At 34.6% G+C, this 18,238-nt stretch overlaps 1 protein-coding gene across 17 annotated transcripts in view; it reads right to left on the reverse strand.

The window, feature by feature from the left end:
- The window catches only part of RAPGEF2 (Rap guanine nucleotide exchange factor 2), a 249,878-nt gene that overhangs the window by 37,123 nt on the left and 194,517 nt on the right, over nucleotides 1-18,238 (reverse strand). For all 17 annotated transcript variants that reach the window (XM_017525995.2, XM_017525996.2, XM_017525999.2 and 14 more), the window contains 2 exons: nucleotides 16,660-16,791; nucleotides 5,750-5,927 (listed from right to left, as the gene is read on the reverse strand). In XM_017525995.2, coding sequence (XP_017381484.1) covers nucleotides 5,750-5,927; nucleotides 16,660-16,791 — 310 coding nt within the window. The remainder of the gene's footprint in view (nucleotides 1-5,749; nucleotides 5,928-16,659; nucleotides 16,792-18,238) is intronic.

Below are 18,238 nucleotides of genomic sequence, written 5' to 3' on the forward strand. Positions count from 1 at the left end.
AAAATCAGCTACATGTGCTGGTATGTGCCTATACTCCCAGCTACTGAGGAGGCCAAGGTGGGAGGATTACTTGTGCCCAAGAGTTTGAGGTTATAGTGAACAGTGATTGTGACAATCCACTCCATCCTGGGTGAAAGAGTGAGACTCTGACTCTTTTTAAAAAAGAAAAAAAAAAGGTGGCAGTGACATGATTCAGGACCATCTGCTTCCAAAGGTCATGCTGGACTTTAAAGGTAGTGGTAAAGAGCACAAGGTATATACTGGACATTATTACTTTGGGCAAGTTGATTAATTTACCTAAGTTATAGTTTTCTCACTTAAAAGAAAAATACAATATCTACTTTACTGGATGGCTATGAGAATAAAATGCAATAAAGATGATAAAAGTCCATGGTACAGAATAAATAATATATGAGAACTGCTATTACTGTCATTATTATAATAATCGATATCATTCAAACTTTCAGCTAAATAAAAATTATACTAGATGTTTCTTGTACATACCAAACATTCCCTATGTATAGTCCTACTATCTGTTAAGATTTAGTGACAAATTTTATGTTCTTGGATATAGTTTGTTAACTGCTAAAACAAAGTACAACAGAAAGATATATGCTGTGTATATATTTTCCCGGATGCAACATTTCTGGAAGGACAGACTGAATGGTTTTCTCTGGCCCAGTTGGGCAATGGCATGTTCCGATTGGTATCTATGTCATCCCTCCTACATAAGACTTTTCATTACACAGGGGGGCTCTGGCAATAAGGAAAATGATAATGACAGGTGTACCCAAAGATTCTGTCCGACAGTGTTCTGCAACCTGACTCAAATTTATGTGTCAGGAAATCACTTTACTTTTGCTGCCAGTATTTTTTAAAAAAGAAGTTAAACTATCAAAGCACATCATATAAAGGAAGAATACATTCTGTTTCGTGAAACTTTTATTTCTAGAATGAGTAGGAGTGTCTGTGCTGTACCATAAAATATATTTATTCCTGGAGAAGCAGTAAAGCAATTCTGAATACCACTGCAAGAGATGACCCATATCTATCACATATGGGAGGCAGGAATCACTGTTTTACCAATGCATTGACCTTTTGATTTGAGTCACAAAGGCAAATGAACAAGTCATGGTCCTCTGAAGCACATCCCAGTTAGTTCTGCTGTTTCCAGCCTCTGTTTTCTTTAGCCATCATCCCTCACACCTCACCATAAAGTATGACACTATTACCTACAGACCATGCATTTTACTTTTTCCACCTCTAGTAGTTGCTAAATTTCGTTGGATAAGCAAACATTTTAAGAAATGTTTTAAGAAAAATCTGGGCCAGAAATTGTCAGAAATGTTTTGAATTTAGTATCTGATTAGATAATAACAGAAGTCAAATAATTACCATATATATAATCAGAAAACAAAAAGAGGGCAAAAAATACAATGTACCTTCACAAGTATTTGTTGCAATAATTTTAAAGTGCTTTGTGTAGACATACTGCTTGCTTTTTGGCAGACTCTTACTCTATTAGTGGGTCATGAATTTAATTTGTGATATATGTGTAGTGGCTAGCATTAAAAAAATAGAACAGGATAGAAAATAACTGTGAATCACATATTATAAGAATAAAGAAGGCAAAAAGATCTAATAGTAAATGTACAAAATTATCCAGGCTCAGTTGAAAAACCAGAAATACATAAATGTTAAACCAGATGGCATGTAAGACTTTTTAAGATTTTAAGAATTCAATAATGGTATCACTGGTTTTGTGATACCTTCCATGTTATATTATACTAGATGATTGGAGCAATTTTAAAAAATAGAACTATTTCATAACCAATCTTGTAGGTGTGTACACACACACACACACACACACACACACACACACGAAACAAAAGCAGTGGCTATAGGGCAGCAGTCTCCAACCTTTTTGGCACCAGAGACAGGTTTTGTGAAAGACAGTTTTTCCATGGTCAGTGTGTGAGCCTCGTGGGTGTGGTGGGATAATTTTGGGATGAAACTGTTCTACCTCAGATCATCAGGCATTAGAGTCTCATAAGGAGTGCACAACCTAGAACCCTTGCATATGGAGTTCACAGTAGGGTTTGCACTCCTACGAGAAACTAATGCTGCCACTGATCTGACGGGAGGTGGAGCTCAGGTGGTAATGCTCCCTCACCTTCTGCTCACCTCCTGCTGTGCGGCCCAGCTCCTAACAGGCCAGGAACTAGTACTAGTCTACGGCTCAGGGGTGGAGTCTCCTGCTACAGGGGGCTCAAAACTCTGACAATGCTACAGGTATCATACGGACTTAAATAGCTTAGGGTAGCCAAGAATTCAGAGCCTGGGATAGATACTAGGACAGTCCCCAGGACACATGAAAAGAAGCTATGGATGACAGAAACAGGACTACTTTCTATTGTATTTCTTAGAACAAAATCTATAGAATTATACACTTACCTATTAGAATGATACTCTGTTGCCACCTATCTAATGTATATGGGAAAATATTATGTTTTAAAAACATTTTATTGACAATGTACCATTTAAAAAAACAAATAATTAACTTATAGATACCAGAAGACAAAGCCAATTCAGAAAATTAGCTTATCTTGGTTTTGCTTGATACAATTTTATGTAAGAAATGTTTTTATTAAATTTTTTGTAACAAACCTGAGGTTTGTTAAAAGATATTAAAGTAGTCCTTGTGTCAAGCCCTCAAAACAAAAAAAATTTTTTTACAACCATTTAATAATGGAATACCGACAAAATTATGCATTCCAGGGCAAAAATTAGTATGATAAAGTCCCTTCCATCAAAGTACTGAAACAAAAGTATACCCAAGAATCTATCAGAACCCAAAGGGAATTTTTTTTTTCCTGCAGCTGGTAAAAGTATGTTCAAATATTAGCAATTTCATTTGATTCACCTTAAACACTCACACATGCACTCATGTGCTTGCATACACAAAATCTCTCCTCTTTTTTTGCAGGGAAGAGGAAGTTGGGTTGGAAGAGAGACATCTAAAGAAAACATCAACCATACAGGTGTTTGTATTTTATATAAAGGTGTCTAATTAAATCCTGGAGGATGAGTTACATTTAACAAGAGCTAACAGTTCTCACACATTTTATTTTCAGGGAAGTAGAATACAAAATCTTTCAAGATCTTACATGGAACAAACAACACCCTTTAGGACTTCTCTGTTATGTTAGTGATTACTTTAAATAAATGTATATTTGATAGATGCAAGCATGACAATTGTCACTGCTTGCAAGTAAAGTGGTATTCAAATAAATGTTACTCACTGTAGGAATTATATTGACAAGTATTTTCTTTTTTTAAAAAAAGATGGCTTTGTATTTATTTATAGGAATCACCATGGCTGCTGCTTTCTAGAGATACTGGGAGAGAGGGCTTCTCAGATATCAACTGAAAGTCTTAAATTTCCAGGAATGACAGACATGCTACATATATTTTAATAATCAGCATTTTCTTCCACAACTATTTTAAAATGAACAGATTCAAAAAAGATATATTAGTTTACAAAATGATAAATTCCAAATCAATCTATTCATAAGTAAGTTCCATTTAATTTTTTTTTAAAAAGCACCTATGAGCAAAGATTCCGAATTGAAATTGTAAACTGAATACACCTCCAATTTAACTTTTTCCTTAAAACTACAGGGGATTAAAAAGAAAGAAATTGACATGGACAAAGAATGAGAATGTGAAACGCAATTCTGGACACTGGAAATCAGCTGAACATGTGGTATTGGACCCAAGAAGGCAAACAAGGAATGGGAGAGTGAAACCCATTTTTATTTTTTTTAAGACTGGGTTTCACCATGTTGGTCAGGCTGGTCTTGAACTCCCAACCTCGGTGATCTGCCCGCCTTGACCTTCAAAGTGCTTGGATTACAGGCGTGAGCCACCATGCCCAGCCGAGTAAAACCCATTTTTAGAAATTGTGAATCAGATCAACATGCAGTATCAGAAACATGAAAAGTGCAAACCTAAGTCTTCAGGGGGTGAAACAGAACCATTCCACTCAGGCCACTCCCCTGATTCCATCACCCAGTCTCCACTTTACTCTTCTTCCTTGCACTCACTGCCTGCAATGGGTTTACTTGTTCACTAGCTGATTACACGTCTCCCCTAATACTCTGCAACAGAACAAAGACTTCTTTTGCCCTTGTTCAGCACTGAATGAGTTGCCAGGACCTAGAAAACTGCTCCGTGCATAGAGGGTGCTCACCTACGGTAGCTGAATGAATGACTAATAATTACCATATGATATTCATCTATAAACAGTAATTCCCATAGATTATTTCAATTAAATTGTGACTGTCTAATCTACGTTTTTGCTTTTTGCTTTAATTTCCTAGTATATGTAAATAGCTGAAATGGTGAAAGTTTTTCCTCAAACATGTTTGTGTCACTCAAACTCAGGCAACAAGCCACTCTACACCGTCCTATATCTAATTCCAACAGAGTTAGTTCACTTAACTGCTCTTCAAATACGTATTGGCCCAAGAATTGGGGGAGTGGTAGAATAGATAAATGGAGCTAAGGTAAGGGTGACTACGAACCCTGGAACTCTCGTGGAAAGATGACTCTCAACAGAAGCTGCTCTCATTTCTGGTGTTCTAAGGAACAAGCCAGAGTCTTAGAGGCATACTCAAACCCAAAACCATTACTACACAATCAGCTCTTGCTATGATGAAAAGGTTAATATAAAGCTACTTAAATTTTTAACCTCTGGGTACACTTAAAGAAAGTCATTGCAGCAAAATTCACAATAGTAAAGACAAGGAATCAACCTAAATTCCCATCAATGATAGACTGAATAAAGAAAATGTGGTACATAAACACTGTGGAAAACGATGCAGCAACAAAAAGAGCAAGATCATATCCTTTGCAGGGACACAGATAGAGTTGGAGGACATTATCCTTAGCAAACTAACAGAGGAACAGAAACCAAATACTGCATGTTCTTACTTATAAGTGGGAAGTAAATGAGGAGAACACATGAACACATAGAGAGGAACACACACTGGGGTCTTTTGGAGGGTAGAAGGTGAGAGGAGGAAGAAGTTCAGGAAAAACAACCAATGGGTCCTAGGCTTAACACTTGGTGATGAAATAATCTGTACAACAAACCCCCATGACAAAGGTTTTCCTATGTAACAAAACTGTACTTGTACTCCTGAACATAAAATAAAAATTAAAAAAAGAACAAAAACAGCAAAAGAAAGTCTCAACCATCACACAACCCATATGCCACTAATCCAACATTCTGCTGTCTCCTTCTACCCACTTGCATCTTCATATGAAACCAGAGTAGAAGCAAATTCATTTACATGACAATTTTATCAACTGCCTTTTATGTTTACATACAAAAAACATGAGCTTAACAAAAACAGTGTTCAAGAAAAAATTAATAGAAGTAATACTGCTTGAAAGGCTAATTTTAACTTTTTTTTTCTCATCATAAACTAAGCTTAAGAAAGTAGTTATGTGGAAAGGATCTACTAAGAAGTTTCATTCATATTATTATTTGTAGACTCCTGAAGATAAGACTGAGTAAACCTGGTTTTTTCCAATTTTTATTCAAGAAATACTACTGTTTATAAATGAAATTAATAAATTAATGACTTTTTAAGCCTACTAGTCTTGGGATCTATTAAATTGGACAATTTTACCACTAAATATTTTTAATTGCTCTTGGATTCATTTTCTTAGTCAAGCTTACCAATGTCATCATCTGTCCGGTCAATTGGGTCCTTCTCTAGGCAGTCTCTCACAATGTCCCTACTCATCAGAGGATCTGATGCTCTCTCAATGTCTTCTTCATCATCGTCATCCTCGGAATCCACTGCTGTTTCTGGCAACCCACTCAGGTCCATATCACCAGCCTCGCTTTCCGTGGCCTTAAGACACACACACAGAAATAAACTATTTTAAGTAAATAAATCTTTGGGGCCCAAAAAAATAAGAGCAAGCCTCATTAAAAATAATGCTTTTGTTATATTTATTTTTCTATCCAACAATCATTTATGCACCGGAAACTATATATAACAATTACTTTAACAAAATATGAGTGATTTCGCCTCCTATTAAACTGGTCAGAAATAATATAAAAGTTAATATATTAATATATTTAATATATTAATATTAAAGTGTTCAGAAATAATCACTTTATCTCAGTAATTTTGATTTCCTATCTGAGTTGTCATATGGCATTTGAAACACAGAATACAGAAGAAAAAGACAATATTTGTTTTCACTCCATTTTTTCAAAGAGAATGGCTTATACTAACAGCTTAGGGATGACAATTAATTCTGAGCAATTCCTTTTGCAGAATAGGTGTGAATTTATTAATGCCAAGAAGACTGGACCATTTCTCTCCTATTAGATAGTCCTTATGGGAAAATGAGCCACAAATCAAAGGTAACTTGATAAATATATAAATAAAACATTAACAATTCGTTGGATTATCCCAATGACCACTGTTAAACTGTAAATCAAGAAACACTATAGGAGACCAAATGCTTAAAGGTAACATGGTCTTTCCTCCTATTCATCAACACAGGTCACCACATCACCAAATTTCAAGTTATCAAGATATACACAAATTTTCTAAGTCACTGGAATCACACATTTCAAGATGGTATCTTTTGTTGGGTTAGCTGAATCCTAGAACAGTTATCCTTTTTAGGTCAATATGCAACCTTTTGTGACTATCATCTCAGTATATATATATCATGTAGATCTTATTTGATATTATTTACCTAGACTTTACTTATCAGTTAAGCATAGTAAAAATGAACTCAATTAAATATTTACTATATCGATCTTGAAGATCATAAGTGTTTTTCCAGATGAAATATCAAAATCTTGAAAACATTAAACAATTATTAATTTTGTAGAAAATGTACATTACAAAGTTCATCAACTTCAAGTAAATCATAGCCAATATGATTCCCAAAGATAATAAATACCTTATTTTTAAGAGACAAATTTTTCTAAAAAAGAAAGATGAAAATATATTGACTGATAATAAGCTAACACTGAATACTTACAATGTGTCAGGCACTGCTTTAATTAGTATGTATTTATATTAACTCATTTAATCCTTAAAACAACCCTATAAAGTAAGAGCCATTATTAACTTTTATTATCCTCTGAACACTTAGGTGAACATTTTTCCAAGGTCATGCTGCTGACAAATTGTGGATGGAATCAAGATTAGAACCCAGGAATTCTGGCTTCAGACTCTTAACCACAATCTAAACTGTCTCTTTTTAACATTCACTGAATGCAAATGTGGTTTATGTAACGATCTATCCTTTTCCTATAATTTAATATTTACAGAATAAATTGTGTTTTTGTTTCCTTTTTTTTTTTGAGACAGTCTTGCTGTTGCCCAGGATGGAGTGCAATGGCATGATCGCAGCTCACTGCAACCTCTGTCTCCTGGGTTCATGCGATTCTCATGCCTAGCTGGAACTACAGATGTGCACCACCATACCTGGCTAATTTTTGTACTTTTAGTAGAGATGGAGTTTCATCATGTTGGCCAGGCCAGTCTTGAACTCCTGGCCTCAGGTGATCTGATCGCTATAACCTCCCAAAGTGCTGGGATTACAGGTCTGAGCCACTGCACCCAGCCTGTGCTATTTTCTTCTCAAAAAAGTTTCACCTTTGTAAAGTCTTGGTTCATATCACAGAACATAAGATTTAATCCTACATTTTGAAATAATACGAGCATGTGTTAACAATGAATTTTAATCATATTTTCTGTTCTTTAGGTACAATTTTCTGAACTAAAATGCATTTATTATTTTTAAAAAAAAACTTAAGGGGAAAATAATTGAAGACAGAAAAACTAATGTTTATAAAAGTTAAATGCTGTGGTCATTGTAAGCAAAGACACGCAGGTAGGAGAGCAATAAACCACTGCAGCCCATACCAACAGAACTGTGACACACTGAGAAACACATCTCATAATTTAAACTCAAAATTCGCCGAATCATTTCTAGATTTAAGAAGGAAACTAAAGTAGAACTTGTTGTGATATAGTATGCCAAGGTTGTGGTTAGAGAAAATAGGTCAATATTGCTATCAGTCCCTGACCCTGAAGATAGAAATACAATTTGCTAACGTTTGCTATCATCACATTTTCACCTCAGTTTCATCTTCACACTGAAAATTATTTATTACTCATCACCTTACATTTTCAAAAATATTATCAGTTCTCTATATAAACATTCTTTAATATTAGTATAGAGTGAAAAAAGAACACTACCAAAGACAGAAATTTTAAAAATCTTTAAGTCTGAAACAGAACATACTTATTAACTGTCAACTAGATTTATCTCTCCCAAACTGAACCTTCCTTCCACTTTATTTATGTAAAAGATCACAGTTGCTTTGCTATCTCTATGTGTACTCCATGCTTTAAGAAACAAACTATTCATAAAATAACATTTACTAAACCAAAAATTTAGAGATATTTAAAATAAATATCCATTTAAAATACTACAGATTCCCTAAATCATACCTTTTTAAAGAACTTGATAAATAACTTTTCAGTAACCTACAAATTTCACTGTATCACTGCCCTGTGGACAATAAGATGTTTAGAGACTGAGTGGAGTTAAAAGTTTAATGAACACAAACTGGTCTCCAGGAGGAGTACTGAACTCAAGCAGAGTGCCTAGAATGTAAGATGTACTGTGGGAACAAACTCACAGCTTTGGGGCTCCAAATCTCACCTCTACTATTCACTATGGGATTTTAGCAAAGTCACTTAACCTCCACAAGCCCATCTTATCATTGATGTAAACTGTAGATACGGTTTCTTACTACTTATCGGACTGCTTTTGAATCCAATAAGGGAAAAAGAAAGCCAGTCTCAAGCTAAATCAGAAGTCCCTTCCTTAAGGGGATACATTCTTCATCTTAGTACTTATATACCTTCCACCTCTTCCTGTACCAGCAATGAACCTTGCACACAATTTATATTTGTGGAATTTGGCTAAAAACCCCCCAAAATTCTACTAAACATCGCACTCTTCTCATATACTTGTAAAATAATATCTTAGACTAACTGTACCAATACATTCTGGCCAACTGGTACATACAACAATTATAAAAATAGTGATCCTATATTGAATGACTATCATATGTCTCTAACACTAAACTTGATGTTTTAAAACATAATAATCTTCATATCAATTCATCAAGTTAGTATTATTAACCCTATTTTACAGGGGAGAAAGTGTCGAGGAAATTAAATAAGTTGTTCAACGTAAGCAAAACAAAAGCCAGTAACTGTGCCAGGACTCAAAATCGGGTCTGACTAACCAAGAGCTACTAAGTACTCTGCACTTTGCCCAACATTCTCAATGGACAGTTATAAAGAAAGTAGTTGAAGTATAACACAGTATTAAAATGTTTTCCGCTTTACTAATTCACAAAAGATAAAAACTTTAAATACATATTTGCACATAAATGGAAAACACTTGTTTTCTAGCTTCCCCCAAAAGACAACACTACTAAGACTCATGCCTATCTTTAAATCCTTTTTTTCTAAACAAAGACACTAAAACAGATACTTTATATTTAAAACGTTACCTGATTATATCTGTCTCAGGAACAAGGAGAAAGGTTTACACAGTTAAGTTAGCCAAATAACTCCTGTCTTCAATTTATCTTATACATGTACAGACTACCATAGATTTTGTTGTCCATTAATATTTAAACAGTAATATTCCTTTAAAAATAATATTCTCAGATCAATACTGAAAGCTCCACAATTTATTTAAATAAAAAGGGACTATATTCTGCTATTGTGAACACAGTTCATAGAACCAATGTTATATTAAAAAAATAATAATAAAGAAAATTAACAAAAAAATTTTAATGCCGTAAAGCTCAAGTATTAATTTCATATTTAAGTCCTTATATACTCAATTACTAATATGTTTTAAATACTTATTTAAGGTGGATACATTTGCTTTTCTTTTCTGTAAGTTACCTACTACTGTCCTTTGAACATTGTAACATTGTGAGCTGAGTATTTATCTTATTTGCATAAATCAGTTACATTTTGACTTTAAATCTTCATATCAATTGATGTTTTAATTACAAAATGTTTTGATCCTTTATTAAAACATTGTTTGGTAACTTTTTAGTTTATCAGGAATTTATTTTAATTATGATACAAAATGAGAATACAACATGACTCTCCGACCCCAAACACCATTTATTGAATTATCCATCACTTTATTGATTTGTGAAGTTTCCTCTATTACATATTACATCCTTACACATGAGTTCCATTTTGCTTGAACTCTCTGTTCTATTGATCTATCTATTTTTGTACAACTATTTTCGGTTCACCTAAGCCACTCGCTCTGACAGACACGCCATTTAATCAGGACCTTATCATGGCTGGAATTGGCATTGTCTTGTATCACTAACTTAGGCATTAAAGCTTTCAATCACCAACAACCTTCTATTCTTTCAACCTACTCCCATCTGCTTCCAAGGTAACCCTTTTTCAACTTAAGAAGGATCTTTGCTCTTCAAGACTCTACTACCCTCTGTGTCTAGTGTTCACACCTCCTGTTTTAATTCCTTTCATATCCAGTTTATATTTCCTAGTCTATTATTTCAAATATATTCATTCAACACATCTTTACTGAATGCCTAAAATTTCCTGGCACTGTACTAGGCTCTAGGGGAAAAAAATGGAGACAAGTTCCCTGCCTTCTTTAACGTGTCATTCTACTAGGCAGACACACACACAGAAAGTAATAATTGTTTCAATCAGCGTCTAGGAAGGAAATAAAAAGACTAGGCAGGAAAGGAATAAAAATGGAAGACTTCCTTTACAGAGGGTTATAAAGGAAGAACTCTCTGAGGAGATGATACTTGAAAACAAAGGCTGAAAAGCATCAAGTTAGGAGAAAACATCACAGGCAGAAGGCATACAAAAGCTATGATCTGCAGTTAGAAAATGCTTGCCTTGTTGCTCTACCTGTCTTTGTATTACACTCACTTAACAAACTTCAGTTCTGGGTAAAGTCAAATCCTTGCTTTCTTTGTGCTTACGGTGGAGAAAATTACTTAACAGAAAAGAGGGAAATCACTTTATTTGAGGGCACTAACTCAACTGAATCTCCATTTCTCTGGTCAATTTGTTCTCCTATTCTCTGCAACTATTATTTCAAAACTTATCTCTCCTTAAAACTCTCTACCTGCCAACCCTCTCACTCTCAACAAATAAACTCAACTCTTCCAGGAGAAAACAGAAGACTGAGACAGGAACTCCTTCCACTCCCAAACTCCCCAGGATGTGTCCTTGTTAAAAACAGAGGAGTGTTTCTTCTCTTAAGGTTAGCCATTCCTCTTTACTCTTGAATTCCTCTCTTCCCACCATGTCAGCAACATTATTCTAGCCATATCTCCCTGGTGCACAGCATTAACATTAAAACAATCATTAGAGTGAACCAGCAACTAACAGAATGGGGAAAAACTTTTGCAATCTACCCATCTGACAAAGGGCTAATATCCAGAATCTACAAAGAACTAAAACAGATTTACAAGAAAAAAGCAAACCCATTCAAAAGTGGGCGAAGGCTATGAGCAGACATTTTTCAAAAGAAGACATTTATGATGAGGCCAACAAACATTTGAAGAAATGCTCATCATCACTGGTCATTAAAGAAATGCAAATCAAAACCACACTGAGATACCATCTCACGCCAGTTAGAACGGTGATCATTAAAAAATCTGGAGGCAACAGATACTGGAGAAATAGGAACACTTTTACACTGTTGGTGGGAGTATAAATTAGTTCAACCATTGTGGAAGACAGTGTGGCGATTCCTCAAGGATCTAGAACTAGAAATTCCATTTGACCCAGCAATCCCATTACTGGGTATATATCCAAAGGAGTATAAATCATTCTATTATAAAGACACATGCACACATGTTCACTGCGGCACTGTCTACAATAGCAAAGACCTGGAACCAACCCAAAGGCCCATCAGTGATAGACCGGACAAGGAAAATGTGGCACACATACACCATGGAATACTATGCAGCCATAAAAAACGATGAGTTTGTGTCCTTTGTAGGGACATAGATGAATCTGAAAACCATCATTCTCAGCAAACTGACATAAGAACAGAAAAATAAACACCGCATGTTCTCACTCATAGGCGGGTGTTGAACAATGAGACCACATGGACACAGGGACGGGAGCATCACACACTGGGGTCTGCTGGGGGAGAATAGGGGAGGGACAGCGAGGGGTAGGGAGGTTGGGAAGGGATAACAGGGAGAAATGCCAGATACAGGTGACAGGCGGATGGTGGCAGGAAACCACGTTGCCATGTATGTACCTATGCAACAATCCTGCATGTTTTACACATGTACCCCAGAACCTAAGTGTAATAAAATATATATAATCTCTCTGTGTCCATCTCGTGAGCATTTATTCTCACTTCAATGTGACGGCTTTCAACAAAAAAGGAAGAGACCTCTGAAGTCAGAACTGTACAAACATTAGTGGGCTGCCATGGGAGAAAGTTGCTCATCCTTGGAATTGTTCAATAATAAACCAGATGCTTGATTCACAGCAAAGAAGTAGACAATTCAAATGCAAGTCAGGCAGTTGAACCAGGTACATGTCAGACTTCTCATTTTAAGTTCCGATTCAAAGATAATAAGTGGTCTACTGAAAAATCCCTATTAAATGTTAAGTTTTGCATAGCCAATAACTAGATCCTTAGATACATCTATGGATTTTTCCTTATGATGGATATAAACTTACAGGCTATATGCCTGTCATCGAATTGGAAACAAACAGCTTTGAAACTCAACTAAATGAACTGAAATAACGCACAGGGATCCTCTTCTTCATGTACACCCCAAGATAAAGCCAAACAGAGGCTGCAAGCTCCAACTATGTTAGAGCAATTAGGAACTCTCGCCCACACTCTGGTTTCACATTCAAATGATAACCAGAGGTAGAAGTAGTACTATCTGCATTTCCTCATGAACGTATCCAGCCTATTCAAGGTAAAAGCACGTATGACTAGAATTCTTCTCAGAATATGCCTCAATCAATTATACAAACAAGTTACTTTTTGTTTTTTTGAGACGCAGTCTCGCTCTGCCCCACAGGCTGGAGTAAAGTGGGGAGATCTCAGCTCAATGCTGCAACAACCTCTGGGACTCAAGAGATTCTCGTGCCTCAGCCTCCCAAGTAGCCGGGATGACAGGCCTGCGCTACCACACCTGGCTCATTTTCATATTTTAGTAGAGACAGGGTTTCATGATGTTGGCCAGACTGGTCTCAGGCTCCTAGCCTCAAGTGATCTGCCTGCCTTGGCCTCCCAAAGGGCTGGGATTATAGGTGTGAGCCACTATGCCAGGCCAAACGAGTTACTTTATTTTCTCAATAGATGTATCTTTTAGGAGTTTCATCCAAGTTTGTATGTATTTGATGAGACAGTGATAATTGCTATAACCTCAAGCTGTATTCCCACTGTGAATTTTCAAGATGTATAATAATCATCCCAAAGTTTAGAGGACAAAGGCTCTGTCATAATATTTCAATTAATATAAGCTAAAGTATAGCTTTCATGTATACTGTTCATTGTTTAACACAAGGGAACTCTTCAATAAATGGTTAGCAAAGTCAACTTTCAGGATAAATGGTGTATGTATATGATGAGTAGGTAAACTGAGAAAAGGATACACCTAATGTATTATCTCTTTAAAAGAAAATTTATTTTTTAAGATCTAAATTTAGGATCTAAAACAATATGTCTTGTATTTATGGTGTTCTTAATTGTTCACTAACTTTCAATAATTAAAAAAAAAACAGCACTGACTAAATACAACAATGATCCTTTATAACTACACTGTCTCTAAAGAAAGTTACTTTTATGGTTATCTCATGCTACAGTTCCTAATAAGCCAAGAATTATTCTTTGTAAAGTAAGAATAATGCTCTTTTGTTTGAAACCATATACAATCCAATAGTAATAGAATGTATTTGAAGACCTAAAAAAGGATTTTTTGTGTATATTTGTCTCTTTTCCTAAATTTGCATATTCCAAGTTAATAAAACATTTCTTAACAATTAAAATGATTTTGTTTTAAAAACATTTTTGGAATCCTATAGCTCTAGTTTATTTTCCATTCATCAGTGTCATACAAATTTAAGTGGATACTAAATCTATAGGTAATTTTTTTAAAAACCAAGGAAGGTAATTCAAAAATCCAGTCTTAATAGCCCCTTCCTTTTGTCACACTCAGTATGGACTTTAATTAGAAAAACTTATGACATATGACAAACCTACAGCCAACTTCTTATCAAACAGGGAAAAGTTGAATGCATTCCCTCTAAGAACTGTAACAAGGATGCCCACTTTCCCACTCTTATTCTAAATTCTAGCCAGAGCAATTAGGAAAGAAAAAGAAATGAAAGGCATCCAAATTGGAAAAGAAGAAGTGAAATTATTCCTGTTTACTGATGGAATGATCTTATTACATACAGAAATCCTTAAAGACTCTACTAAAAAATTTTAGATTTGATAAAAGATTTCAGGGCAGTTTCAGAAAGCAAAATCAATGTGCAAAAATCAGTAGCATTTCTATACACCAATAAAAATCTAGCTGAGAACAAGATCAAGAAAACAGTCTCACTTACAACAGCTACAATAAATAATAAAATGCCTAGAATATATTTGACCAAGGAGGTGAAAGATCTCTACAAGGAAAACTATACAATGCTGAAAGAAATTGTAGATGACACAAACAATGAAAAAAAACACTCCATGCTAATGGATTGAAGGAATTAATATCACTAAAATGACCACATTGTCTAAGCAATATATAGATTGAATGTAATTCCTTTCAAAATACCAGCATCATTTTTTCACAGACTTAGGGGAAACAAAAAACAAAACAAACAAAAAAAACAATTAAAGTTCACATGTAACCACAAAAGAGCCTGAACAGTGAAAGCAATGTTGAGCAAAAAAACAAATTATACTACAAGGTGATAATAAACAAAACAGCATGATACTGGTATAAAAATAGGTACACAGATCAATGGAATGAAATAAAGAACCCAGAAACAAAGTCACATATTAACAGCCAACTGATCTTTGACAAAGCCAAGAAGAGCATGCACTGGGGAAAATCTACCCTTTTCAATAAATGGTGCTGGGAAAATTGGATTGCCATATACAGTGTAATGAAACTGGACTCCTATCTTTCAGCATGTACAAAAACCAACTCAAAATGGATCAAAGACTTAAGACCTCAAACTATAAAAATATTAGAAGACAATCTAGGCAAAATTCTTTTGGACACTGATCTAGGCAAATAATTCATGACTAAGACCTCAAAAGCTCAGGCAACAAAAACTTTTTAGTTTAATTAAGCTTACTGCTTCTGCGCAGTGAAAGAAATAGTCAACAGAGTGAACAGATAATCTGTAGAATGGAAGAAAATATTTGCTAACTATGCATTCTTCTGGAGACTCATATCCAGAAGGTCAAACAACTGAATAACAACAACAAAAACCAAAATAATCCCATTAAAAAGTGGGAGAAGGACATGAATAGACATTTTCAAAAGAAGACATACAACTAGGCAACAGACATATGAAAAAATGCTTAATATCACTAATCATCAGAGGAAACTCAAGTTAAAACCACAATGAGACATTATCTTTCACCAGTCAGAATGGCTATCATGAAAAAGACAAAAATAGTAACAGATGGTAAGACTGTGGAGATAAGAGATCACTTACATGCAGCTGGTGGGAATGTAAACTAGTACAACCTCTGCTGAAAAACAGTATGGAGATTTCTCCAAGAACTAAAAATAAAACTACCATTCCATCTACCAATCTCATGACTGACTACCCAAAGGAAAAGAAATCACTATCAAAAAGATGCTTCCACCTGTATTTTTATTGTAGCACTATTCCCAACAGCAAACATACAGAATCAACCAAAGTGTTCATCAATAAATGATTGAATAAAGTATAATACATATACGCAATGGAATAATAGCCATAAAAAATGAAATCATGTCTTTTGCAGCAATATGGATGGAAGTGGAGGCCACTAACTTAATTGTCATAAGTCAGATACAGACAAATACATGTTCTCAGTCACAAGTGGGAACTAAATAATGTTTACACATGGATGCAGAGTGTGGAATGATAAGCAGTGTAGACTCAGAGTATGAGGGAGTAGGGGGTGGATAATGAGAAACTCCTTAATGGGCACCATTGTAAGTTATTGGGGTGACTGTACACCCTGAAAGCCATGACTTCACCATTATGCAATCTAATGCAACAACATTACACTTTTACCCCACAAATTCATACAAATAAAAAATAAACACTTTGATAACTTGTAATACCAGAGGCAGTACAATTAGACAGCAGTTCTACACCTTAAAAATAATACATATAAAATAAACATTAATATTTTTATGTACATACATGCACATATCATATACGCACATATATTTACTTTATAGATTCTATCAGGTGAGAACTTTAAAATTTCTTGGAATAAATGAAAATGAAGCAAATGACAAGGAAAACATCCTCTTACCTGGTAGATATCAGAAAGACTGCTGCTTCCAGAATCACTAGTGATACTACATCCTGAATGGCTAGAAGAAACGTGGGTCACCTGTGGGTGGAGACTGTCAGTAAGATGCAGTTTTGTGAAATCTGCAGGAAGCTATGGAAGGAGCAGGAAAAACTAGGATTACAATGTGAATCAAGAACTCCAAGAAGCCATTTTAAAATTAAAATATTGTATTTTATTCTATACCATTGAACTAAAAATGGTATTCGTTTTCCAAATCCACAAATTACTAAATTATGTCCTATCTACCAAAAATCACATAATAATTTTTAAAGTGTATGGGGACATAATGAACCTTAAATAACACTAAATTCTTAAAAAGGTGGGTATGGTGATTAAGATAAACTTGAGTATTTAATTTAGTAAGCTAACATTTTCCAATCACACATCAATGAGCAAATTAGGCTACTACTATTTATTAGCCAGTACAATGCAACTTTGTGGCACAAAGCATTTTGAACACAGATTTAAGCTTCTTCTATACCCAAATGATGTTTAAAGGTTAAAAAAAGAGAGAGCATCTTGGAATCGATGAAGTGTACTGTCACACAAGCAACTGAACTAGGCTCTATGAAGAGAAACGAATGCCATCAAAGAACATAGAATTGAAAAAGTTATGGACAACATTTACCTATCTGTATTCATATACATAAATATCAATTATCTACATGTTCATGTTTAAATAAAAATAGTCTCTATGAAAATAAGCACATTTGCTAAGCATCCCTTATCCCTTCTACCACCCCTCATATACCAGAGAAAATGCATTAAAAAAAAAAAAAACACTAATACATTGGTTTATTTGACAAATACTTACTGAGCCCCTTTTCTCTTATTATGCCCTAGACAAGTGAGAATCTAAGAAAACAGATGTGAGATTCTTAGAATCTTACACTCTTATTAGTTATTGCTAATTCTTTTGAATTAAAAATATTTTTATCTATATCATATATTATACTCCTGAGCTAATAATAAAAAGCATTTCAAAATACATATTAACTAGCATCATAAAATACTGATAACATTCCCTCTTTCTTGCATATTGATCCTATTTAGCTGGTGAGAATAGTTATAAATATAGGGACTAATTATTAAAATTTAAATAAACATTAACCTCAGTAACATCCCCGTCTACCTTTTGAGGTTCATTCCCTCTCCCCCTCCAAAATGTTACTGCATAGTTTAGAGTAAGCCTCACAAGTGAGACAGTTTGGACTTAGGACAATGATTAATGGATTTTGGTACTTCAGTGCTCCAAGTAGGCAAAATGCATTTATATCCCCTAATAATTCAGACCTACTCTCTGAATAGATTATAACCTTCTCTACCTTAAGTGAACTATATTTAACAATATTTACATACAATCTATTTAGAAATAATAACTTTATGGGATACAAGGCATATAAATATAAATTTAATAGGGGCATATAATTAGATGCCAAATAAATGGAGAAAAATCCATTTGTTGAGGGAGCTTGGAGAAGTGAAATAATCCCAAACCTATCTTACTAACAATCTTTTTAAGGAAACTGGTAATTGA

Source organism: Cebus imitator, unplaced genomic scaffold (genome assembly GCF_001604975.1).
Source record: "Cebus imitator isolate Cc_AM_T3 unplaced genomic scaffold, Cebus_imitator-1.0 Scaffold40, whole genome shotgun sequence".
In the NCBI taxonomy this organism is placed as follows: Eukaryota; Metazoa; Chordata; class Mammalia; order Primates; family Cebidae; genus Cebus; species Cebus imitator.